This window comes from Hydra viridissima, unplaced genomic scaffold (genome assembly GCF_058129835.1).
Source record: "Hydra viridissima isolate aposymbiotic clone 2 unplaced genomic scaffold, HvirCarnegie_v1 scaffold_11, whole genome shotgun sequence".
Lineage (NCBI taxonomy): Eukaryota > Metazoa > Cnidaria > Hydrozoa > Anthoathecata > Hydridae > Hydra > Hydra viridissima.
The window spans coordinates 9,499,797-9,527,316 of NW_028324310.1; the positions used below are offsets into that span (position 1 = coordinate 9,499,797).

General features: G+C 29.6%; 3 protein-coding genes and 1 long non-coding RNA gene across 12 annotated transcripts in view; 1 reads left to right on the forward strand and 3 right to left on the reverse strand.

Moving 5' to 3' along the window:
• LOC145191419 (phosphatidylinositol 3,4,5-trisphosphate 5-phosphatase 2A-like) overlaps window positions 1-27,520 on the reverse strand; it is a 401,680-nt gene that overhangs the window by 25,084 nt on the left and 349,076 nt on the right. For 4 of the 6 annotated variants that reach the window (XR_016445129.1, XR_016445128.1, XM_090067227.1 and 1 more), the window contains exons 2-10: window positions 4,396-4,465; window positions 4,149-4,282; window positions 3,932-3,992; window positions 3,663-3,810; window positions 3,337-3,424; window positions 2,881-3,021; window positions 2,039-2,111; window positions 1,791-1,811; window positions 324-410 (exon numbers count right to left, since the gene is read on the reverse strand). Coding sequence is in view for 4 of the 6 variants with exons in the window: in XM_090067227.1 (XP_089923353.1) it covers window positions 324-410; window positions 1,791-1,811; window positions 2,039-2,111; window positions 2,881-3,021; window positions 3,337-3,424; window positions 3,663-3,810; window positions 3,932-3,992; window positions 4,149-4,279 (750 nt within the window). In the remaining 2 variants the exon portion in view is untranslated. Of the gene's footprint in view, window positions 1-323; window positions 411-1,790; window positions 1,812-2,038; window positions 2,112-2,880; window positions 3,022-3,336; window positions 3,425-3,662; window positions 3,811-3,931; window positions 3,993-4,148; window positions 4,283-4,395; window positions 4,475-27,520 lie in introns of those variants that run through there. The other 2 variants (XM_090067228.1, XM_090067230.1) reach the window with 2 other exon arrangements.
• On the reverse strand, window positions 7,835-12,709 carry LOC149882062 (serine/threonine-protein kinase ULK3-like). Of its 2 annotated transcripts, XM_090066911.1 has the most exons (2): window positions 10,924-12,709; window positions 7,835-9,940 (listed from the first exon to the last, which is right to left on the reverse strand). In XM_090066911.1, the coding sequence occupies exons 1-2, from the start codon at window positions 12,155-12,157 to the stop codon at window positions 9,804-9,806; spliced, it is 1,371 nt and encodes a 456-aa protein (XP_089923037.1). In that variant the 5' UTR covers window positions 12,158-12,709; the 3' UTR covers window positions 7,835-9,803. The 2 variants fall into 2 exon arrangements, with proteins under 2 accessions (XP_089923037.1, XP_089923036.1); XM_090066910.1 differs by lacking the exon at window positions 7,835-9,940 and having other exon boundaries at window positions 10,635-12,709.
• On the forward strand, window positions 19,783-24,341 carry LOC145191334 (monocarboxylate transporter 13-like). 3 transcript variants are annotated; one of them, XM_090066909.1, is made up of 6 exons: window positions 19,783-20,381; window positions 20,489-20,866; window positions 21,988-22,640; window positions 22,784-22,892; window positions 23,094-23,153; window positions 23,277-24,341. In XM_090066909.1, the coding sequence occupies exons 2-6, from the start codon at window positions 20,659-20,661 to the stop codon at window positions 23,990-23,992; spliced, it is 1,746 nt and encodes a 581-aa protein (XP_089923035.1). In that variant the 5' UTR covers window positions 19,783-20,381; window positions 20,489-20,658; the 3' UTR covers window positions 23,993-24,341. The 3 variants fall into 3 exon arrangements, with proteins under 3 accessions (XP_089923035.1, XP_089923033.1, XP_089923034.1); XM_090066907.1 differs by having other exon boundaries at window positions 19,853-20,381; window positions 22,784-23,153; XM_090066908.1 differs by lacking the exon at window positions 19,783-20,381 and having other exon boundaries at window positions 20,417-20,866; window positions 22,784-23,153.
• On the reverse strand, window positions 22,736-24,650 carry LOC149882063 (uncharacterized). The gene is made up of 2 exons (XR_016445035.1): window positions 24,536-24,650; window positions 22,736-23,988 (listed from the first exon to the last, which is right to left on the reverse strand). It is a non-coding gene; the product is annotated as an uncharacterized LOC149882063 (long non-coding RNA).

Consider the following 27,520-nt stretch of genomic DNA (forward strand, 5'->3'; position numbering starts at 1 on the left):
GGATTTTATAAAATTTAAAAAAACCTTATTACAAATTCAATTGTTTTACTAGACAATTTATTATTTCAAACGATTGCCACAAAATAAATAAACAAGAAATAACAATAAAAGTTTATTACATGGGTATAGCCACAAAAAGATACTTCTTAATTAATTTCTAGACAAACAATTGACATTTACATTAATAATAAACACAAAAGAGTTTTGTTTTATTAAAATGTTCAAAATTGTATTGTATAACCAGTCTGATCTTACATGTTTTAACACTCTTCTCACTCTGAAGTTTGAAAAATATCCTTACAGAATATCCTATAATTACAAACCTTTTGTTCAAGTTCTAATATACTATTCTTGCATTCGCTCATCATATTTAAAATTGATTCCAAGTCTTCAGGTACTTCATTGATATCCTTCACAGAAGATTTGTTATCATAAACATTTTGAACATTTTGAAGGATTGTATAGTACTTGAAAATACTTAATAAAAAACTGTTGAAACACTGAGAAGAAAAAACTGTAATTCCTAGTATTGCTAGTTGACCTAGAACACTTTTTAAGTCTTACATTTAGAGAGTTTTGCCTTTTCTACTCTAACAACCTCATATCAAGGAGCTTTCTACTAACTTTTTTTATTACAGGTTTGACTAAGAATTACACTGCTCAGCACAACTTTTGCTGATTTTTGTTGATTTTTACAAAAATTTGATGAACTGATTCCAAATCTGGCCTCTTTTTTTGTCTATCACATCGTATTTTTATTCTGCATCATATTTGTGTTTACAATTAAATGGATAATAGAAAAAGTTCAATATTATAAACTGACTTCTCAGGGTAAATTAGTAAGAGAAATAGGTTCAAAACATAACTTAGACTGTCAATTGAACTGAAGTGAACAATGAAATACAGGATAATATCTTTTTTTTTTACATAGATATAACATGACATATTGACGGAATATACCATGACATATTGATGGGATAAATTTCTGCTTGAAAGAGAGTCTTGAGTGTTTCATATCTAGACACTTTCATTAAATACTCCAACAGTAGCCTGTCATCATCTTCATATCAAAACCACTTGTTATGCTTGTCACTTATGCCACCAAAATTAGTAGGGAGCTCATCAAGATGGTTAGTGATGGACACCACTTTGGTAGAAGCACACAACTCCCTGACACTCACCCTTGCTAACTGCATGGTCAATTCAGACTGGCCGTAATCCACAACCACAATACAAGCCTAACCACAAAATAACCATAGGTTTCTGAAACATGTAGCAACAGATTGGGCAAACATGGGTAAATATCAAAATGTACATAGATAAAAAACTTGATGTGATAGAAAAAAACTATTGCCATATTAAAAGTCAGAGACCTCTAATTACTTAAAAACAACTGTCAAACCCAACTCAGCAGAAAAAAGGTTTTTTGTTGACCAGTGTTATCAAATTAACTTTTGACCTCATACAAAATTTGACATATCAAATTAATTGCTCTCTTTGCAAAACCATTTTAACTTCTAATAAATATATACAGCCTAAATCTTTAATGAACAACGTTAAAATTTTTTTTTATTGAATAACAAAACATTAATAATTCTGTCAACATACTTCTTTAGGGAACACACTGTATTATTACTTCAATACAAAGATATTTATAATACTATACTAATTCTCACATACTTTATAAGCAGTTATTAAAAATCACTTTAAAAAAGTTTAAGAAAGATTAAGAAAGTTTGGAAGCTCATTTTAAAGCAACATTTTATCAGATTTTGAATGTTAAAATCTACCTTAAATGCTCCAATATTGTCCTAAAACAAAACAACAAACAAAAGTTATTATTACAAACAGTAATAAAGCACTTAAAAACAACTCATATGCAGTGTTGCAATGTAATAATTGAGTATGTGCATAGTTTTTTAAAAACTTCAATACAAAAATTATAAACTTTAGTTTCTGAGAAGAGACATTTGAAAATAAATGAGTATTATCAAAGTATTTGCTGAGTTTTTTAAATTTAGGTTTGAAAAGAAATCACCTTTTTAACATTACTACCGACATCAAACAACTCATGAACCAGATTCAGTCTCTTCAAATAAAAATTCAATGTACTAAACATGTAATAAAGATTTGAGAACTTCCAAGAAATATTTAAAAATATAAAAATAATATTCTGTTAAAAAAGTAAATGTAGCAAATACAATAACATGATGCAGCAAACTTTATAACTAGCAAAAACATTAAATGCCTTTGAGATTCACTTATCTATCTGAAGAAAAACCTGTTTCACCAGCTATTGCTTTAGAATCAGAGAGTTTGGATTGATTGCATTTCTTTGAATGTTTTGAAATTAGCAGAATTTTGTTTATAGGAAAAAGGGTGCTTTTGCCAGTCATTTTTATTTATCTTTACTATACCATAAACACAGAAAATAAGGGAATTTGTTTTCCAGTCTGCAGGCTAACCAGAAATGTTTGAGCTAGCCACAAACATTTCATTTGTAACTGTTATATTCAACTTTTTGTAGCAAATTTTTACAACTTTTTATAGCTTCTAATAGAGAATCACTAGTTTGAGTGATTTCTTACAACTCTTAAGTTGTACAGAACCAAAGTGATTTTGCAATAGAAAAAAAACTGGGCATAAACTGTATGTATTTTGTATTACTTTGAAAATTTTAAGTTAGCTAACTTATTGTTTTAATCTGGACAACAACAGGTTTAAGAAGCTATTAAACAAATAATATTCCTCTACCTTTTTTTTATATTTAACAATATATAGCAACAACACATCTACTTTATGGTCATAAGATAATTAATCATGCTTGAATATAAAACAAAAATTCAACATAAATGTTAAAATGTACACAAGAAGACTAACCATTGAAGATCAGCACCTGCTTTCACAAGAAGTTGCTGCAAAAAAGTAGGCTTTGAAGAACCAGAAGAAAATCTTGTAAGATCACGGTTCATACCTTTGTTTACATATTCACTGAGCATTTCAAAAAAAGCATCATCTGATCTAATTTTTAAAAGTTACAAGAAATGAAGGTTTATCCTAATAATTAACTAAAACACACACAGATATATATATATATATATATATATATATATATATATATATATATATATATATATATATATATATATATATATATATATATATATATATATATATATATATATATATGTTTTACTGAGGCTTATTAGTGCATGCAAATTCTAGTGATAAAAGTTGCTTAGTCCGATGTAGATTTGTTTCAAACAAAAAAATATAAGATATGAATAGCTAAATCTAATTCCCACTGTTTTGAATAATTTTATAACAGCTTTGTACCTTAATTTGTTGATCACCATTAACTGCTGCTGGAAAAATCTTCTAATATTATCTTCATCATTTTTTTCATCTTCATCATCTGAATAGTCTAAAAAAAGTTAATATACAATAAATTAGACTGTTTTTGAAAATTTCTTTTTTGAAATAAAAGCTACAGCCTTTCTTAAGTTATTTAAAAAATGTTTAAACAACATCCATAAGTAAAAACTAAAACCATTTATTTAGCAGAATAAAGATTTTTTTAGTAATTTTCATAGTTCAAAACTCTGCATTGATTAAATAAATGTTCATTTAAAATTTGCCTAACCAAAAAAGTATAAGCTTACCAGAATCATAACTATCTGTCCTTTCAGATTGGGAAAGTGTTAAAATAGGATTTTTGAGAACATAATAAAGACCAGGGCGTGGAACTTTATAATAACAAAGTAACTCATCACAAGACTGAAAAAAGATACGGCTAACAGAATCTCGACTCTGAAAATCAAATAATTTATATAATTTATTTTAAACTTTTACATATACACATGAACAATTTGTTTGGACATAAGTCAAAATACAAGTGGATAAAAATATAACTTAAAAAAAAACTGCTTACATCTATATAGAATCCATATTCATTTTCCTTAATTTTGTAATGATGTACATTCCTATCCCAACTACAAAAAAAAAAAAAAAAAAAAAAAATTAGATAATTTGCTTGTCTGTTTTAAATTTTAAAAAAATTAAAATTTTACATGCCTCAAAATTATCTCATCTAATGGTAAACTTATAAGCTGAAAATTGCATTTGCTTTGCAAAATAAACATTTTTACCTAATTGACAAGACTTTATCCTTGCTTGTTTCACTATCTCTGACTAAATAGGATCCATTTGGTTTGTCTTTCAATAACTTTTCACTTTCTACTCGACTAAGAGATTGATGATACCAATGGGAAGAATTCATTTTCTACAGTATTACACATGATATATATAGTTACACTGTATATGTGTAAAAAATACAACTTTAGAATTTCAACTTTTATGCCAAAATCATTAACTATGAAACTATAATTTACTTACAATATGATATGAAAGTGTAGCAAGGGAGGTAGTTGTTTGCTAGGTCTATTTTGTATTATAAACCATGTAACTAAAACAACTATTGTTATTTAATTATATAGTATGTTTATTACTCACTCACATACATACATACATACATACATACATACATACATACATACATACATACATACATACACACATACACACATACACACATACATACATACATACATACATACATACATACATACATACATACATACATACATACATGCATACATACATACATGCATACATGCATACATGCATACATGCATACATACATACATACATACATACATACATACATACATACATACATACATACATACATACATACATACATACATATATATATATATATATATATATATATATTTATTTATTTATATATATATATATATATATATATATATATATATATACATATATAATATATGTATGTATATATATACATATATTTATATAAATATGTATATAATATATATACATATGTAATATATATGCATATACATATATATATATATATACATTTATAAAAAGTTAAAATGTTTTAGGTAGGTGGCAAATTAACAGACAATAATTTGTTCAAAAAAGCATAGGCTTGAATATTTTTATAGGTTTATGGTTATACAATATTTTTTGTTATTATAACAAGATAAAACAACTTTTAAACTTAGTTAAGGGAATTACTTAATTAAGATTAAATTTAATTAAGGGAATTACTAACTAGGTATTATATCTTTATTATTGCTAAATCATATTTTTGATTCATCAAAATATCCATCTCAATTTTTAACAGTGGCTCTGCAAATTCTGGGCACCTGTTAATTAATTTTTGTAATCTATATTCCAGAGATCATTTGATGACAATGGTTGCCTCTGTCTTTTTTTTCTATCCAATCCCTCCCCCAGCTGCTCTATTGGATTGAAAATCAGAGACAATGGTGGCCACTTCATAATTTTCAAAATTCTTTGTTGCTGCAATTCTTCTAAAAACTTTTAAAAACTTTTGCTAGTATGTTTAGGATTGTTATCTTGCATGAAAATGCACTGTTGAGCAAATAATTGCTCTCTTCAAGGGACTGTCAGAGTTTCTAACATGCTCTTGTAACATTCTTCTGTCATAGTTCCTGCTATTTTATGTAGGATTCCAATATTTTCACCTCCAAAACATCCCTAAACGGTAACTGAACCTCCACCATATTTAACTGTAGGTACGACACACTTCTCAGAGTACTTTCCTCTAGGAAATCTTCTTAAGAATACTCTGCATTTGGAACCAAATATTTCAAATTTTGACTCATTGTTCCAAAGAACTTGATTTAACTCTTCAATCGTCTAATTTTGATGCAGTTTTTCCCAACTTAGTGACTTAGTTTTGTTAATTCGACACAGTGATGGCTTTTTAGCTGCCACTCAGGCAAGAAGTTTGAATTTCTTTAAATGATTCTTTACTGTGAACCTGCCAAATGGTACTTCATTAAATTGGTTGTATTGGGCTCTAATCTTTTCAGCTCTGAGTATTCTATCTGTCAACAATGTTTTTAATTTCTCAGTCTAAAACTCTTGTTATTTTTTCTTTGACTTCCTGATCATTTCTTACTTTTATGAAAGAAATGATCAGGAAGTCAAAGGAAAACAACAAGAGTTTTAGGCTGAGATTCCGCTTTGCTAGAACTGTTATAACATTCTCTGTATGCAGCATTGAGAAACCACTGACTTTTTTGTAATTTGGGCTCGGGAATAACTTTCTTCTAGATAAACAAGTATTCTTTTTCTCTATGTTGATTCCTTTCTTTTACCCATTTCCTTTGGGTTGTAAAATTTTGTAATATGAAAACAAATTATAAAAAATTTTAACTTTCAGATTTAAGAACCTGTGTGAAAAATAACAGTCTTCATACTATAACCACATTTAATAGAAAAATGAGTAGCGTAAATATTAGCTGAACATTAACAACACTTCTAAAATTTTTTTTCAACTAAAAGGTACACCATGTATTTCAATGAAAAGGTACACCAAAGTTGTTTCTATTATTCTTTTACTGTATCTGCATGGGTTATTCAAGCTTATTCTTAGACTGCTAGAACAAACAGATAAATAACTCCAAGTTCACACTTCAGTAATCATGTCATTGTTTATTTTAAATGGCAATATCAATGCAAATTCTGTAAGCAAAATATTGAAATAACATTATCAAAAGGACAATATAATATTTACATATACTGCCTCAAACCTTTTGCTGGCAGTGTCTATACATATATAAATACAATTATAAATATATGTGTATATATGCATATGTATATATATATACATATATGTATACGCATATATGTATTTACATATATATACATATGTATATACATAAATTTTATACAAACATATATGCACACTTTTAGAAGGCACCATTTTTTCAATAAAAGAGTTTTATTAATAAATAAAAAGATTATATGGAAATAAAAACCAAATATTGCATGGTGAGTTGCTGTTTACGGAATGTCTAAGCAAACAAATTTAAATAAGGGAACCTTTTTTAAACTTTAACTGTATCTAAATGGGTTTTAACGCTCCATAATTTTTGTTGGTATGGAATCAAGCAGTAATAACATTCAAGAATTGTACGAACAACCAGAACACTTAGCTATGATAAGAGATATAAGCTTTTGTTACAAATGTAAATTAATCAACGAGCTTAAACGACCTGAGCCGAATATAAAATAAATCTCACGTGACGGAGTTAAGCTCGACAGCTTGTTTATTTTGCGTATGGGACCCTTTTTGTAATTTCGTAATTAAAAAAAAAATGTTATGCGTGGAATGTAAAACTCCGTATTTTGACGAAATTCTTGAAACTTTTTATTCCTAAAGCACAAAACCTGCTCAGTAATTATTCATATTACTTCCACCTTCTTGCTCCTAAAAACATCAATTATCTTTTTGGTAATCCCTATAAAAAATTGCTCATGGGAGACTTTTTTAGTGCTGCAAAATATATTTATATATAGCGTAACAAAAGATGAATGTTAAAAATGTCATGTTCATTTAATTAACGTTATAATACTTAAGAATACTTAGTTACAACTTTTGCTCTCAAATGAAGTCGATATGAGTTCAAAAAACAAAGAATACTTTAATAAAAGCTAGAAACAAAAAAAAAGTTAGTGTGAAATTTGCAGAATGTTTTTACTTGGTTCAAAGTTTACAATTTACAATTTACAATTACTTACAAATATTTATTACACAATTTTTTACAATTACTTATTACAATTATTTATTTACAATTACTTAGTACACAATGGAACAAGTATTTTATTTCCCAGACTTTTTCAGGTGTTCTGAGGTGATTCAGGTGTGCTGATTACAAATATGTGACTCTTTTAATAGTACGACGTCTGGTTTTAATGTTATAGCTAAAAAACATCACGAATGTTCAGCTTTACTCAGATAATTAAAGCCGTCATTTAAAACAAAACACGTACATATATTGATACAGGTACATATATACACATTGATTGTTTTATTTAAATAAAGTTATTACGTATTAAATGTCTCCATGTCATATTAATTAGACAACTATGAGTTTAAAAGTATTTTCTTGGCGATGATATCTTGCGCTTATATTCACTGTCACTTTTACGCTGTAGAAACCAACAGAAATCCCCTATCATGTTGCTATCAAAACGACCCTCATACCGGTGTTCCATAACAGAGATTTCCTGGTTTAATCTTTTCCCCTGTTCATCACTAACAGCTCCTAGATTGACAGGAAAGAAGCTGAGGTGGGAATGAAGTAAATGAATTCTTAGAGACATTCTACAACCTGTATTTTTGTATGCCACTATCAGGTTTTCCACCAACTGCACGTAGTACTTAGATCTGTGATTTGTTAAAAAATTCTGAACCACCAACACAAACGCCTCCCAAGCCCCCAACTCTAAAGGCTGTGGTTGTACTTTGAAACTAGGATCGCGAATTACATCACGTACCTGTGGTCTAGTGAAAACTCCCGTAGTTATCTTTGCGTATGTGAGAACGGTCTTGAATTTATCTTTAAGAAAAATGAATCCGCAAGAATCAGTAGACAGCGCCTTGATAAAGTTTTTAAACAGTTCTAGTTTTTTATGAAGAGGCGAAAGGAAGATTTTGGTAAGATTCACCAACGATTCGTGCAGAACGTTAAATTGTCCAGGTACATGATCAATTCTGGCATGCCAGTCTTTGACAAGATAGTGATTTGCATCGTCACGACTGTTCCAAGAACACAAGAAGCACATGGATTTCGTGTTCCAATTGCATTACAAGGAGAAGAGCAACTACCTTGACATCACCGCTAATATTCCAGTTGTGATCAGTGTACTTGATAACTTTAAGGAGAGTCTTCATCGATTCGTACGTCTCCTTCAAACTCACTGCATCGGCTACTGGAATGGATGGTTTAAAATTATCGTTATATAGGAGAACGGCCTTTAGGCTGACTTTACTGGAATCAATAAATAGACGCCAACTCCATATTCACTATCCAGTTCTGTCATTAATCCAGCAATGTCCACACAGTAGCATATATTGTTCTCCTTATTATAGAATTTCGCAAATTCGTTGTGTCGGTCGCAAAAGTGGGAAATTGTTGTTCCTTTAACCAGTAAATTCGATTGCTGTAATCTTGACCCCAGGAGTTCTGCTTTCTTTTTTGTTAACCCAAGGTCCCTTACCAGATTTCTAAGTTCGCCCTATGTCATCATGTGGGGTTTATTTTTGTCATCATCTGGTTCATATACAAAATTGTCCTTTTCATTACCACTTTGTTCTTCTTCCTCGCTGTCAAGAGTAGTGTCGGTCGGAGGGGTTGAAACAGGATATTCAAAACTATGGGGAACAGGATAATCGATACTGTGGGGAACTGGTTCATTGTAGATGCACAGTTAGGGTATACAATTGAAGCTTTGGTTTTCTTAGAATAACCTGTTATATTTGTCATGAAAAAGTAACAGTCCGAACGATGGTTTTTTGGCTCGCGCCATATGATTGGTACGGCAAACGGCATTTGCTTTCTTTTCCCATTTAACAATTGAGTCAGACCGACGTAGCAAACACTACAGCAAACATGAGAAGGCAACCTTTATTTTGCATGACAAACTTTTCCGCTGATCACGAGTCGTAAATTTTACACAAACATAACAAAAATTGTTATGCTTGTGGAAATTTTACGACTCGTGATCAGCAAAACAATAGATTTAGACAATTCCATATACAAAAATTCAAATTTATACAAAATTTATACAAAAATTCAAATTTAAGTTTAAATACAGCAAAATATCAAAAAACTAAAAAAACCAATAACTTAAAAACTTTACGTGATACAAATATTCTAATTACATATTCAGAATCAGCGCAATAAACTTGATATGTCTGACATAATTTTGCTCAGGTAGCAGGCAGAAAGTTTAAATTTGTTCCCTAGTGTTATCAAGGAGAGTTCAAATATTCTTTTCATTCCTAGCCCTTTTCCGTCGTTTTCAAATGCTACGAAAAAGAAAAAGAGAGAATCAATTAAAATAAACATTTGAATGCTTAATGACGCATTGCTTCGTTAACTATCCTCATGAATGTTTTTACAAATTAAGTTTGTACTTTTAACAACGATCTAAACACTTTTGTAATATTTTTTTATTTTTTTAACTTTTTGTTTTAATGAAGGTTTATCCTAATTCTACAAGAATGGGAGATTTTTCCTCTATTTTATATTTCAATACAAACCTACTTTTTAAAATGATGCAAGAGGTTATCAAAGTAACAAAATTATTTATAAAAAGTTTATCACTTTACAAATAAAAGCTATTCATAATACTAAATAACATGCTATGAAAATATATTATCATGGTAAAATTTCAGTTTAGATGATCATCTGGAGTGTAATTTATCTGGATTACTACCCTTTAAGATTTAGTAGTAGTAATCCATCATCAAAAAGATTTCACCTCCCTGATTATCTGTTCAACCTTAATGTCCTGATGAAATGAATCCTTTTTAGCTGTTAAAAAAAACTTTTATATTATTTCATCTTAACTTGATTGATTACCTTAATTTTCTTTAAATTGAAGAAAAGATGCACCAAAACAAAAAAAAAAAAATCCAACAAATTTCTATGGTTTTTTTTTTTATTAAAATTCTCAACTAAAAATTTAAAAAATGAAGATGTTTATATAAATATTTAAAATTTTTATTAGACTGCAACAGTATTTCTATCAATAACATTATCTAAATAATGATGTTAAAAAAGTAACAACATTATATAATAATTATATTACAAAGATAGTTAGAGAAAAAAATTTATTGGACACTGCACCAATTACTCTGTTTAAAATCTTTTTCTTTATTTGATAAATCAATGTAACGACTTATTTCTTCAGCTCGTTCAATCATTCTTTCAGTTTTTTCTTTTACTAAACTTCGATATTCATTGCTATTTGATGAGTTAGACAATAAAGACATACATATATCAATACCTTTATTATATTCTTCTAAAGCTTTCTCATACTCTCCATTATTATCAAAAAAATCTCCTTTATCTTCATAAGCCTGTACTTCAGCAAAATCAGGTTTACTTGTCATACAACAGTTTGACAGGGTTTGTTGATTTTTTTTTTTCTCTATTTCTTTTATGGTCACTTTTAATTGTTCTGCTCTGTTAATATACTGTAGTACTTTTTGTCTAATAGCAGCTTTTTTTTCACTGTCTCTTTCATAGTCTATTGCTGGGAGAAAATGTTCTAGAGCACAGCAATATAACTTTAAAGCATTTTTGTAATCATTTTCACTATCTAGTTTAACAGCGTCAGTGACTATTTTAATTGCTTTGTGAAGACTATCTTGGGATGGTGCATTATTTAGATCAACAAATGGATGAATAAAGAATTCTTCAAATGTTATTCTTTTTCTGGGATCTCTTTGAAGAAGCCTTTCTATTAAATCTTTGCATGCAAGAGATATAGTTGGATTTTTAGGTAAGACAATAGGATCTTTTGATTTAATTTTGAACACTAATTCTTCAAACGTTTTTGAAGCAAATGGAGCAAAACCAAATAATGCTTCATGAAGAATTACTCCTGTTGACCACAAGTCAACAGAAGCATCATAAGTGTCAGAGCAAAACATTTCTACTGCCATATAGAGAGGTGAGCCACGAAGGTTGTCTTGGCCTTCTTTATCAAGTAGATACTGAGCAAACCCAAAATCACCAACTTTCAAAATTAAATTGTTATTTGATTCTATAAATAAATTTTGAGGTTTTAAATCCATATGAGAAATATTTTTCTCTCTAATATAACGTAAAGCTAAAGCGAGCTGACGCAAAAACTTCCGAGAAGTATGTTCAGGTAAACGTTTGTATTTCCTAATGTATGAAGATAAATCACCACCACTGCAATATTCAAGAATTAAAAATATGTGATCATTGTCCCATTCAAAATCCTTCAGTTTTACAATGTGTTCGTGATCTAGATTTTTGAGAATTTCAATTTCACGAACTAAATTTTCAGTTGACTTTTTACTAAGGGAACTTTTTTTTATGCATTTTATAGCTACAACATCACGTGAATTTCCTTTTTTATAAGCTTTATAAACCGTAGCATAAGAACCTTGTCCTAGTTTTTCTGTTAACACAAAGTTTTTCATTCTTGGTGGGACGAAGGAGATTTTTGATCCTTCCAGTATTCTATGGTCTCCAGGCTGACCAGCCATTTTGTTTGTTTTGTAGAATTCGAACGACAACTTACGGAACCATGCAGACAGGAATTTAGTTTGTGCCAAAGATTAATCGTTGCGCTTCGCGGTTTCGTTATATTCGGCTTTAGTTGTTTTCGTTATTTTCGGTTCGTGACAAAAAAAACCTGCTTTATTCCGGAAAAAAATGATTGTCTAACCAAAAAAATCATTTAAAAATAGTCATTTTGGTTTTTTTGTTATTAAAACGCGTTTGTAGTAAAAACAATCGAAATTCCCATTTTTAGATTTTTCTTACATTGATTAATCGACGTCTTTTAGCAAGTGTTTTGGTTTAATTCAGTTAAATCAAAGTCAGTATTAATTTCTTCATTTACCAAAGGAATTAACATACTTACTTTCTTTTTATTTAAAAACTTCAAAATTTTTTTTGTGTGTAGTTGAATTGCTAAAAAGGCAAAAACTTATCCCTTTTTTAAAGACGTTTTTTTCAAAAAGAATGGAATGATACAGCTGACAGAAAAAATCAGTCCGTTAATCGATCTATTCATTCTTCCAAATCATCGATCATCACAGACTTTTTTTATTTGCGAAGCTCATTACGAAAAGTTTATAATTTAACAAAAATTTTTTAGATATTGATTAATTTAGTTTATTCAAAATTGATCGAATTGAAAACTCTGCTCATTCTGCGATCAGAACCGTCGGGATACGATGAGCAAGCTGAGTATTTGCCCAATGATAGATTGAAATTATTGGTTTAAAAAAATGCTGATTTAATTACATAACACAATCTGAGCTCATCAAAATCAATTTTCAAGAGAGAATAATTGAATAAAAACTAGCGTTGGAATTCCAGATAAATGAGGCACTGGACCGAATGCTGAAATTAGACTTGGTTATTTGACTTTACATTTGCTTTTCATAACGCAAATATTTTTTGCTTTCACCAAACCTTAGTTATATAAAATGCCATGCTATCAAATGTTCTCTTTAAACAATCGAAATAATTGCAAATGCTCCAATCTCTTTATCATCAGTTATTGGTATATTGTTCTCCGTTGGGGTTACAATGAGTTTTAAAGTAACTTCTGAACATTTGTTTGTACCCAAACAGAGTTTTACATTTGTCTTTGTGAAACAGTGCGTAAGGGTTGGTAAAAACACGTAATATATAACAATCTTTTAATTTGCCTTGACAAAACCAAACTCAGGACACTGATTAAAATATTTCTAAAAAATTATACTACTTATTTTTTCTAATAAAGAAATGTAATAAAGTATAGTATTGTACAGATAGTAAATGATCTACATGCTAAATAATTGAGTATTTTGCTTACTTTCCTTATGACTTATTTTGTTTACATTAAATTATCAATCATTTACTTTCTCGTTTAACTACTTAAAGATTTACACAAGCTCAAATAAATTCTCACACAAAACCTGTTTGTATCGACGTACCACACACATACATACACACTCATAATATTTAACAACATACATATTGCCCTTGAAAGTTTTAATGTTATTGGCTGTCATGTATTTCGTATACTTATTTTACAATCAAATGTGACTCAGCAGTTTGGAAAAATTTTCTACGGGATGAAAAAGGCCAAACAGCGATAAATTCCGGATTGTCATAAAGTTTTAAAAATTGGTTTTAAAAAGTGATCTCCATCTAAGCTGGTTGCAGATTGATATGTTTAAGGTTCCATTTGTGTAGTCTGTTTATTTTTAGGAGTTTTCTGTCTTGGAAGGATATGTCAATTATTTGAATTGTTTCTTTTGCTGAACAAATGTTCCTTTTTGTTAGTTTCCAGTCTTTTAAATGTATCAAACTTGAACCAATTAGTTTAAATACTACAGCAATCCGTTTTGCAATATCTTCATGCTGATTATTTTAATTTTGCTAATCAAATGCTAAAAAAATCGAATTGTCAAGTCTCGAAATTCATGTATCTATATTAATCATGTTTTTAAATTAAATTAATATTTATGACTCAGACTTATTTTTAGAACTAAACAAACTCAAGTCGTTTAGTTAAATGATTTAAAGGCTTATTACATTTATTATTATTTATTATTATTACATTTACCTAAAGTATTTTATATTTTTGTTTTTGATATCTGATTAATTTTATAGACAGTCAGAATGATGTCTATGAAGATAGCAGAGTGGTAATTCAAATATGAATTACATGCCATTTTTGTTTTAAAACAAAATGGTGTTTACGAAACATGAGGAAACAAAGAAACTGAGGTTTTCTTTAGAAACCAAGCAAAATGTTGAACTAATACTTTTAAGAAACAATCATTTAAATTTCTAAAATAACTAGCACTTCAATGAAAATTGGTGGAGTATTAACCCTTGGGTGTTAACCTCTCTGTGTATAAAATTTCAAGTAAAAATCTTTCACAGTTGCTGAGTTACAGGGCTTTAAGTCTTCAAAAAAGTCAAATTTTACACTTTCGCTTCAAATCGTTTTCTGTGACATCACTATTATAGAGTCTATTGACCATCAAATGCTATATAAAAGCTCTATGGGAACTGGGTAGCAACTTTTATTGTTATTGTTTTATTAGATGAGCAACAAAAAATCTATAATGAGAAAACCATTAAAAACATTAAAAATGGTTAAAACAGGGGCTAATGCAGCTTTTGATTAGAATGTGTAAGTTTAAGTTCAAAGGTTGCCCAATTTGCACCAGTGAGTTGATCTCAGCTACAAAAATGACCGAAAGCAAATAAAAACCAGAAAAAAGCACTTTTTACAAAACTAAAATACTATTGAGATTTTCCCCTTTTTGCGTCGGCTTTTTTTTTGATATGTTTGCTTTGTAACTTTACCGAACTGAAAATAATTCAAAGGGACCTTATGAAGTAGCATTTAATTTGTAAGCTTTACATTTAGTTATTCTAAGTAACAACCTAAAGGCTTAGTTTTCTATTTTTATCTGAGTATCACGTTTTATTTATATTAGAAAATGATAGAAAAGTATTTTGTCAGATATTTATTGCTGTTGATATAATACTGATTTTCTTTACATTTTTATTTCATTTTTCAAGATACAACTCTGGTTAATGAAGAATTTTTTATTCAACGAATTATCAACACACTGCTTTTTTTCTACATTTAATTTAGAGTCAAAGAATTTCTAGAACAAAAGTCTAAATCTAAATACTATATATTAAAACGTTAGAGATGCTTGCTATTGTAATCAACAGCAAAACTTGTAAGTCTTCTAGAATTTCTGGATGCTTGGGGATAAATTTTAAGTTCTGCCACTGGTGATGGAAATCTTTATGTGCGGCCTCTGCTGCTTGTTCAATGTACAGGCCAAGTGGTGGCATTTAACGATCAATAAAGTCTTTAACCTAACGAAATCCGTATCGACCTTGGGTGTGACACTGGCATTTGGAAGAGCAAGTTAGAATGCTTTAAATTGGTTGATTTATTCATAGTAGTCTGCTACCAGCACTGAACCAAAACAGCTTTTCAGAAATGAATCAAATTTCTTCAGAGCATTAATAATTTCAAAAACTTGAAAAGCTGACCTGGGTTCTACTTGCTGTTAAAGACAGACAACATTTTTGAGTAATTTCCAACATTCATTTCCTATGAAATACCTCCCATAAAATAAAACTCTGTTTGAGGTTTAAGGATAAAGGCCACATTTCAGCATTAAATCACATGGTCTGGAGAGTTTTAAACAAATGGTTGACAACACCCAGCAGAAGATGAATTTTAGGGGGAAGAATGATGTTAAGGATGAGTGTGCCGTAAGATCCACTGATAATTAGCTCGTGAACCACATTTACAGCCATTTTTGCATAGGCCAAAACACTTAAAGAATTTATGAAGGATTACAGACTTGCCTTAAGAGAGCCTAAAATTCTTAAGTTTCTTGAGTTTTCCAGGTTTTTGCACTTAATGTTGCACTAACAACAAGGATGAGCACTTGAATGAGCCTGAAGTCCATAAAGATTATTGGCCATTTTTAGGCTACAGACACATAAAGCTTTGCAGCATCAGCATCAATTAGTGATAAAACCTGTTGGACATTGGCATAAACCTCAGAAAGTTCTTCAGAAAAAGCCACTATCATTTGGCGTTTAGCACTTTGTATCTTTGGTAGTTCTCTATGTCAAAAGCCTTTCCCACCATCAATCCCCAGCTTTGTAATCAATTTAGAAGAAGCTTTCCGAGCAGAAATAACTCTGTTGATAAAGTCTAGCCAGCTCAAGCTGTGAAAAAAATGTGATCTGTTGATGAATCACTCGTTGAAAATAGATGCTTTGATCTGGGTGTTAGTGAAGAAGTAACTGAGTTGCTGACCAGCAGCTTTAAAGTTCAGAAGGAAATTTTACTAAACTAGCTTTGTTTCTGCTGTTTGGTTAACTGTTTTAACTAATTTCTTCATGCCGAAATTCGAAAGACTTAAATTGAACTTTTACCAGGGCATCTATGGACTATTGAAGGTTTTTTGGTCCACTGAAACCTGTAAAAAAAAACCCAACAAAACATTTACTTTCATTTAAAATAATTATTATTATAGAAAATATCAATATTTACATGTTGAATTGAAGAAAAAAATTTAACTGTAAATAAAATAATTTTCTTTCAGTTTTTAAGTAAGCAACACCAAATGAATGAAATGTTTCATTTTAGGATATATCAAATTGGAAAGATAATTTAATGAGCATTTTTTGTTGTATTCTCTATTTTAGTTTTTGATGTGAGATTCTTTATCTAAATGATTTTGAAATTTATTTGGAGATATGGAGAAAGGCAGTTCTTTTTAAGCTTTTGTAAGACACACTATTCCTTGTGGTGAACCCTGCTTTGTAGCAATTGCATTTGCGGAATTGCAGATTGGTTGCTGTTGTAAAGAGACCATTTGCCTAATGAACTCAAGCAGTTATTGCATCCCACTGGTGGTGATTTAGCATCGAGTTGGTCCAGTTTAAGTAGGTGTTTTTCATTCAACTTTTATCAGACAATCTGTCAAATTAGGTAGCTACAATCTTGACGCTGGGTTTCAATCCAAAAAAAATGAGCACAAAGATGATTAAAAAACTAAAAAATATGGCCGAAAAGTATGAGTGTAAATGAAGGCCGAAAAGAAAACAGTCGAAAATTAGTCAAAAAAAGACAATAAAAAAAACAAAAAAAAAACAGCCAAGAAAAGATGGAAGTTATAATATACTTTCTTGCCCTCATGTTTTTTTCTTTTCTTTGGTTTTCTTTTTTTCAAATTAGTAGGTATCTAATTTCCTCTTTTCCAAAAATTTTCTTATTTTTTGTTAATTTTTGTTTCTGTTGAAACAGTTTGGTGCATAATTTTATATAAATAAAGTTTATTATATTTACATAATTTATTACATATTATATATAATATATATATTATGTATTTTATATAAATTATTATATATACATAACTTTATATGTATAAAGTAATTTACAAATTTTACTAAGCAACAGTTATAGCTTCAAAAGGACGCAAAAAAAGGGAAAATCTCAATAGTATTTTAGTTTTGTAACTCCAAAAGACTAATACTTGAAAATTTTTACACATAGAGGCATACCCATGGGTTACAATCCCACCAATTTTCATTGAAGCGGTAGTTATTTAAGGAACTTTATGGTAACTTTTCTCTTTCACATGAACAGGTCTAAAAACCTACGAATCAAAGCTTCAAAGGTAATTTATTTCCGCGGACGTAATAGATGGATTTTAAAATTGTCATTACAAGATGTGAGGAGATGTCTACAATAACCCTAGACAGGTGACGCTCTTCGGTTAGCTACTCGGGCACTATCCCCCAAAAAATCAACAGTGAAACTTTATTTTTGCAACTGTTGTACTAAATTCTGTTAGCTTTGTTTTTTTAACCTAAATACGATTGTAATTGAAGATAAACATTTTTAAAATAAATCTACTTTAGTATCTATTGTGCTTACATTACATTAAACAAGAATGGTTTACTCGATTCCGCTGCCTTTTTTTACCCGGTTTTTAAATAAATGAAAGCTTTTTGATTTATAACATTAAAGAAGTGATTCTAATGGTATCTTTTATTTTATCCCCTTCCTCCCCCTAACCATCAAAGTTAGAGCAAACTGGAATAAACAGAACGAGCTCGTAATTTCACTAACTATATACATTCCTTTAGAAACATTTTTAAAAAGCCGTTGATGTAAAGTTGAAGTTAAGTTGTTAGATGGGTCCTATTGTGTATTGCATTTTGAAATTACGCGTGGTGTAAGCACAAATTCAAAGATCAACTTTTCTTTTTGTGACTTTGTATGATTTAAAATAAAAATTAAGTTATATATACTTTTATAGGATTAAAATTTGATATTTAACCGCCTAAAATCAGCTTAGTGGTGGCATGGTAACAAATATTTAGTTTATCTAAATAGATTGTATGTGATTTGTTGTTATGGAAAAAGATAATTTTTTTTCAATCAATTTATCAAGGTTACATTTTTAATATTCTTTATTCATCGCTTTCTTAATCCTTACATTTTAAACCCATTTCATTACTTTTGTCAAATTCTGTGATAGTTATTTTTATTCCTTATCTTTTTTTCATTCTTCTTGCTTTTGTTCGTTTCAGTTTTTTGGGTTTTATTTGAAACACCGCATTTCAAAAAAATTTCAGCAAACGATTTAGTTGTATACCTACAATCTCTTATGATCATGAGTAAAGAAAGCCATCTCTCATGAGTATATAGCAAAAGCGTTTGCTGATGTAACTTTATATATATATATATATATATATATATATATATATATATATATATATATATATATATATATATATATATATATATATATATATATAAAAATATATATATTCATTTTGAAACATTTTTAAAAAGCTGTTGATCTTAAGTGAAAGTTAAGTTGTTTAATGTATGTTGGAATTACGCGTGGTGAAAGTACAAATTTAAAGATTATCTTTTCTTTTGACGTTTGCTGATACTGGTTTTTGACTGGTTTTAGAAACTGGTTTTTGGAACTGGTTTACAAGATGAAACAAAACCTGGCATTTTAATAGAAGCCAAGTTTTGTTTGCAAAATTTCTTTAGTATAACACTTAGTTTAACTTTAAAGAGATTATTGATCTGTTTGGCAGAAGCAAAATTTTGTTCGAAAATCTGTTATAGATCTTTTTTGATGTCTTATCTTAATGCCACTACTGATAAAATGAGACAACAGACGGTAACAAAAGATGAAATAATAGTTGACTTCCTTTCAAAATGACTCAAAAGTGGTATTTGTAAAACTTTTTTTCATTGATAAGTTTAAAAAATCCAAATAAAGGAAAATTTTCATAATCTAATTTTTCACAGTAATTTCGCATAAGTAGAATTTAATCATAAACCTCACTGGCAGAGTTAATATGGCGTCTGCTCAGCACGAAAAAAATATATCTCAATAGCATTTTAAAGAGTGAAAGAAATTTTGACAAAAAAAACCTAATAAATATCCACTTATATATAGATGCTGGATTAAAAAATGTAACAAACGTAAAGAATGTGATTTTATTAAACGTACGTTGCTCCCGCCGCGTGAACGTAAGGATTTTTTTAAATCGTTTAAGAATCTTAAATACGCACAAGGTGCGGTATTTATGATGTGTTATAAAAAATAAGATTTAACTTTATCATATATCTGTGTTAATTTTATTCTTACGCTAAAATTTAGCCGGTAACCGATCAGAGTTCAAGAAACACATTTATAGAAGACAATATATAATTTTGGTAAACTTTTTCTAAATCCTTTTTGTAACTGCAAATGCTTTTCAAAGTTTTCATTGGAACTTACATTCTCACCTTTTTGCAATTCAAAATTGAGAAATATTTCCAATTAAAATATAAATTAGAGCAATAAATATTAGAGCAATATAAATATTAAGCAATAAATATTAGAGCAGTATAAATTAGAGCAATAAAGATCTGAATATAAGAAATTACCGCTGGAATAAGGAGAACGAAGCGAAGTATCGAAAGTGTTTTGTTTTTTTCAAAACAATTTCTATTCAATAAACTTAACAAGTCATATGAGATTAAAATAAACTCATTGGATATAAATATCACGCTCTAAATAATCTTGTTTAATAGGCACCTATGCATTTTAAAATGTGTAATAGATTGATGCTTTTGATAAATAAAAAACAGCCATTGAAGAAACACTCAGAGTTCAATTTGTAACAAGACTCGATAATCTTCAGGTAATTATCTACTCAATTTGTCTGTTCATATTTTTTTTCTAAGAGATTGGAATTTACATTTATTATGCCAATGTCTTTAAATTAGTTTTTCTTTTTTTTACTATCAGGAAACCGAAGAGTTATCGTAAATTAAAATGAAGGAGATTTTCTTTTGCATTCATCCTCAATGAAAAAAATAAAACAACTCTACGGTTAACAGACGGTGTTTGATACTTTTTAAAAAGCGCTGTAAGCAACTTATGACAAACTTGTTTGCAGCTTAAGAATAAGTTTTAAAATGAAAGATCAAAGCGAAAAAAAGGATGGAAAAAACTCGTTGGAATCAGAGCAAGTTAAAACAAAATCTCATCCTGATGGGGGATGGGGCTGGTGCGTGGTAATGGCAGCTTTCCTCACACAATTTGTTGTGGTTGGTTTGCAGAATTCTTCAGGTGTTATTTTCAATGAGCTGGTTCAAAAGTTCAACCGACCAAGAGGGGAAACAGGTAAAAATTATAAATTTAAAATACACTAAATAATTTCAAACAAAAGTAATATTTGTAATTTTTGAAATCACAGCCAAATAAATATCAATTGCTAATATGATAAATATCAGTTGTTAATATGATAAAAATCTTTGATATTTTTCCTATTGGCCGTTGCTTCTTGAAGCGCAATGCGCTTTATGCAGCCATATGCTACTCGGAGCGCAATACTTTGTTTGCATGCGCTAAATCTTGTTAATGTTAACCATAACCCTAATTCTATCCCTATCCCTATCCTTATCCTTATCCCTATCCCTATCCCTATCCCTATCCCTATCCCTATCCCTATCCCTATCCCTATCCCTATCCCTATCCCTATCCCTATCCCTATCCCTATCCCTATCCCTATCCCTATCCCTATCCCTATCCCTATCCCTATCCCTATCCCTATCCCTATCCCTATCCCTATCCCTATCCCTATCCCTATCCCTATCCCTATCCCTATCCCTATCCCTATCCCTATCCCTATCCCTATCCCTATCCCTATCCCTATCCCTATCCCTATCCCTATCCCTATCCCTATCCCTATCCCTATCCCTATCCCTATCCCTATCCCTATCCCTATCCCTATCCCTATCCCTATCCCTATCCCTATCCCTATCCCTATCACTAACCCTAACCCTAACCCTTACCCTAACCGCCTATCCAACCAGCTTTATTGTGAAATATAAATCGCACTGTTATAACAAAATAATTGCACATGCGTTTACAATATTGCGCTCTGAGTAGCTTTTGGCTATGTAGAGCGCATTGCGTTCTACGAAGACACTTCTTGTCCTATTTTAGACTTAACGTAGAGTTGTCTCTAAGAAATACTTTGGTGAATCTACTGATTTTTTATCTCGAAATGAAACTGAAACAACGCCTGACAATATAACCTACCAATACCTTTTATATATGGGTGGATTTCATTGTTAAATATTTTATTTTTATATAAACAAAATATCGAATTTAACAAACTTTTTTTAAAAGAATTAACAGAATTTTTGATTGGGCTTAACTACAATAAAGATTGCCCAATCCTCATTCACCGCTTAGGGGAAGAAATACATTCAATACAATACTAGTTTAGTTTATTTTAGGTTTGGTCAGCTCAATTTCTGTTGGAATGATGTTCATACTTGGCCCTCTAACAACATCATTGTGCCAAAGATTTGGGTGCCGTGTAATATCAGTTCTCGGAGGTTTATTATGCATGCTTGGAATGATTTTATCGGCCTTCGCAAAAACATTAACTGCTATGTACTTTTCGTTTGGAATAACATGGGGTTTAGGAACAAGTTTATGCTATTTTCCAACAATGATAATTTTGGTTCCATATTTTAGCAAAAGACTTTCTTTAGTCAATGGTATAGTAGGTGCAGGAAGTGGTGTTGGGACATTGGTGCTTAGTCCGTGTATACAGTGGTTTGCTCGAACTTACGGAATCGAAAACACCTTTTTTATGCTAGCAGGACTTCACAGTGTCGTTTTTTTTGCAGGTTTTGTTTACCGACCAATCAGTGATGAGTATAAAAACAAGCAAAGTATCAATGTCTCAGAAGGAAAAATATCAGCACAACTTAATACTGATAGTCGAGCTGCAGTTATTACAGAACAAAATAAGCAGCAAAAAACTGCAAAAATATCATTGTATTCAGATATCATTTCACTGTTTTTGGATAAAGCCTTTGTGTCGTGGTGTTTGGGGTTGTCTGTTTTTATATTGGGCTACTTTGTTCCTTTTGTACATTTGGTATGGCTTTTTTTGAGATTTTGATGTTTACTTAGCTAGCGTAAAAATGACTTTCCTCTAAACATTTTTTTTTGTGCAAAGACATGCAATATATATTTTCTTTATTTTTGTGTTTATTTAAAAGGAGGACTATTGTTTGATAGGTGCGGTTTGCAACACTGATTGGAATTCCAGAAGTTAAAGCCGCTTTTCTCATTAGCACTTTATCTATAACTGCAACAATTTTCAAAGTTATCAGTGGAAAAATTGCCGGTATGAAACAAATGAATAAACTGAGAATGTACCAATTAACTTTACTTTTAATAGCAATATCGACAACACTTGTTCCAATTACTTCTTCTTTTATTGGTCTAATGTTTTACGTTGTTGTATTTGGAATAGGAGAGTCATGTTTTGTTATCATGATTCCACTTATTACAAAGGAAATTGTTGGAGTAAGACGTTTACCTTTAGCTCTTGGTTGCGTTTTTATGATTATGGCTATTCCTACAATAATGGGGGCCCCTATTGCAGGTGACTAGTTGATATTTTTTATAGAATAGTTTTCATTTTTTAACATTAATTTTTAAAATTTTTTTAAGCCTGTAGTACTTGTTTTGTATGAAAATAAAACTTATTATATATTCATCTCATCAGGTTGGATATACGATTACTTTAACGACTATTCGATTGCGTTTTATGTAGCTGGGAGTATGAACACAACAGGAGTTTTGATTCTATTTTTAGTGGAATATTTCAGAGAAAACAAAGAATGCGAAAATATTATTTTTGGAGACGGAATCACGAGCATTACACAAGATCAAGAAATATTGTTTATAGAAGAAAATTTACAAAAAACAGATTCGAGAGTGATTGAGTTTACATGTTTAGGTTCCAGCCAAAGGATTTTTTACTCGGAAGTTGAAACAAAAGAGCTCCAAGTGGCATGCCAAAAGCATCAAAATGCTCAATTCGAAAGCAGTTCTATAGTAAGTATAGCTAACCAAGAACCAGATTCAGAAGGATATAAGAAGACATTTTTAAAATCCCCTCATCAACATGTTGATCTTAAACTAAATCAACTCTTGCCACCGTTTTCAGAAGATCGTTTAAGTGCCTCTTGCAATCATATTCCGTTAATTGAGAAGCGAGAAATTTCATATAAAAATAGATGGTCGTTTATTCCAGAGAACTTACAAAAAATCAATAGCTTACATTTTTCTTCACAAACGCCAGGAGATAAATCCTCCAACTTCATTCTCAAAAATGGGTTATCAATCACGTTTATAGAAGCATTTCATAAATACGATAACAAGTTTTCTGCCACCAAATCATCCAGCTTCTTTATAATCGAATTTCCCTCAACAACCTGAAATTTTAAAAAAAAGAAAACTGACTTAAACTTATCTGAACCAAAGTTTAAATGCTTTGATTGAGCTGCTTGTTCTAGAAGTTCATACAGTGTGCAAGTCTTTACGGACAAAAAAATCCAAACGAGATTATTGTCCTTATCATGAGAAGACTTATATTCTGTTACAATAGGTAGAATACAAGCATTGTATAAGTTACAAAGCTTAAATCTAATCAGGCATCTAAACGCAAAACTGAAAGACAGACAATCAAACAGCCATCAATAAAAGCTAACAAACATGAGACTTGTAACGGTAGCAGCTTATAATGCTATATATTCTTTTATTCCATTAAAAAACATCTTCGATCCGTTAATTGCGAGCAATATTTTCAACAGTTATTGAAAAAATTTATAAGTAAATTAAAAACATTTAAATACGTTAAAAACTACGTTTTTAAAATAATTTTAAATAATTTGAAGTAATTTAAAATATATCTTCATATTTTTCAAAAAGTATTATAATCATATATAAATGAAGTGATAAAACGACCTTCAATCAACTTACTTGAATTTCCTGAAAAAAGCTTTTGCTAAACCTTCAATATCAAAACAAAAATGAAGAGATTGTTAAATAGACTCAATTCTTGATCGCTTAGCTTCTCAAATCTGCCATTATGAATAGCAAAATAGCTTAAAGCTTAGAAGTTAAAACAAGATGGATTAAAAGGTTATTTAAATTATAAAAATTATTTCATTTGTTTAAGCATCTGTGTAATAAAATCTGTACAGGTTTGTACTTTAAGAATATTTAAATTTTTTTCTTGTTTTACAAATAAAAAATGATAACAAAAAATAAGTGCATTTTGGGGCATACTTTAAAATTTTTAAAAATAAGTTCGAAATTTAATATTTAAAAGAAAATTGTCGATTAAGAAATAAAAAAAACAAAAAACACAAAGAAAGTTTTCATTTTTAGTTCTCTTTTTTATTACTTAATCGACATTTTTGAAAGATTTGCAACTAAAATAGTTTGGAATTGTTTACTGTTTACCTTAATATTAATTAAACCAGTATAAATTTTTGTTAAAAAACTGTTCTGTCACATATAACCCTTCTCCCCCGTCAGCGGGAGGGTTCGAAGACGACGTTGAAACGTTGAAACGAGTAACGTAAAGAAAAACTCGTGGTCAGTGATGGTCAGTATTTATTTTACAAAGGTTTTTTTCCGCAATTGATTACTTTCAGGAAAAGAAACTTTGTTCATAAATTTGTTGTACTTTGTTTGTAGTCAATGAATAGAAAGAGATTTGTATAGGTAAGTCGGATAGGGTTTGATTTCATCATAATAAGTTCATCATTTTAAAAATTTTTTAACAGCATATTTTCTTTAAATAAAAAGCAGTAAAATTAAAAACTTCTTATTTTTTTTTTGCAAATAACTAATAATTAATATTCTTCTCAAAATTAATCGTTAAAGTATTCTTCTTTCTCATTTTTCTTGAAAACAGTAAAAAAGTTTACTTCTTAAAAAGTTACCATCTCCTTTTTACATCTCTAAAATCACCAGAGCTTCTTCAGGCTTTTTCTAGAGCGATACCTTCTCATTCTTTTATACTTTCTAAGCTTTCTAAGATGTGATTTTGTGTACTTTTTCTCTGAATTAGTATTTACTTACCAATTTTTAAGTGAGAAGAAATCTACAAGTGATTTACTGCAAGAAACAGAAACCCATATTTTTAGATTCAAATTCTGATTATGCTAATATGTTACCATAATGGCTTCTTTTAGCTCCTTCGCATCTTGAGTTTCACAATTTAAAAATGTTTTGAATAAGAAATAAATATTTGACCCCAAATTTTTATCACTTCTCAATACACGTCTTTCTTCTTTATTCAAATCAGTAAATTATGTAAATTATATAAAATTACATAAATTTATATAAATTATGTAAAATTTACATAAAAAAAGAAGAAAACTCAGACGTCTTACATATTTACTTAATGATATTTTTAAAAATATCATCCATCTAAAACCTAAAGAACAGTTGTAGCAAATAAACATTTATCGACTCACACTCCTCCTAATATGATGGATCCAAACTATAAATTGCAAAAGTTTAATGATAGATCGGAGAGGTAGATCGGTTATTTACTTGAAAACGTATTAAAATTCTTGTTTTTAATGATGAAACGAAATATATTTTAAAAAACTTTTTAAAAACTAAAATAGTTTGAGTTTACATTAAAAATTTTTTTTCGATGTTTTTGCATAAAATAAACTGTTCACGTGGTTATCCTTGAAGTTATCTCTATTAGATGCTTCCAACAACAGCACTTAATCATCACTCATTTTTATTCTTTACAAAAGATCACAGAGTGTTAGAAGAGCAACAAGCATTTCAATATAATCATTTCTAAAACACCTTGATAAAAAGAAGATTGTTGTTGCGGGACCTAAAAAGTAGGTTTTTATATCAAAGAACAAAGAATTATTTTCTAGAAGAAAAGCCGCAATAACTAAAGAAGTTTGATTTTACGATTGAACAAAGTAGGAATGAAATGTAAGATAATGTCACAGAATGGAGATGTTAAGCCAAAAACAAAAAAACATTTTTTCTCAGTGAAGCTCATTAAACATATAAAGAACCTTGTCTCGACCATTTTGTCTCGACCATAATGTTAGTTTCTGTAAACTTTGTGAATCCGATCACCTAATATGTCTTGCGGAAAGAAACGCTGCTGATCAGTGTAACAGAAAAGTACGCAAAAGTTTCCATTAGATTTTGAACCTGTTTAAACTCTTATATGACGTAAAAGATGTACGAGTCCAAATTCAATTCTCATTGGTGTCAAATTTTGTGTACAGAGTGCAAAGATGGCCTAAAATTAGCTCTTACATGAACTCTGGCAAAGTCATTTGGTAAGGATAATTGGGAGACAATTGGGAGAAAATTAATACGAAAAATTGGGAGTTGGAACAGACGATGGGAGAATTTTTTCTTCTGTTTTTTGTTTTATCTCTAGGGTAACCACGCGTTGTTTGAAAATAACATCAAGAAATGATTTTGGCTGATGGTTGTGCTAAAAAAACACTGAATAAATCAAATATAAAAGTAATCGTGGGGTAAAATTACGTTTTGAGCGCTGATAATTATATTTTCTAGGACCTTATATAAGTTTAGATAAATTTTCCTATTTTCAAATTTTGAATATAAATTTGATTTAAATTTATCTAAGTTTGTAAAAGTTTTAAATTATAGTTAATATGTTGACGGTAAGAAAAATTTGCATTTTGTTTTATTTTGGTAAGAAAAATTATTACGGTAAGAAAAATTTGCATTTTGTTTTTTAATAAAACAAAATGCAAATTTTTCTTACCGTAATAAATTTTATTAAAAAATGTTATTGCCATTATTACAAATGGTTTTGTTTTAAAAGCTCATAATAAATTGGTTCTTGGATGCCCCACCATATACAACATTCTATTATTCAGAGTCAAATTTTGTTCAGAGGTGGATGGATTTTCCGGGTTCACATTATGCCTTTTTTCT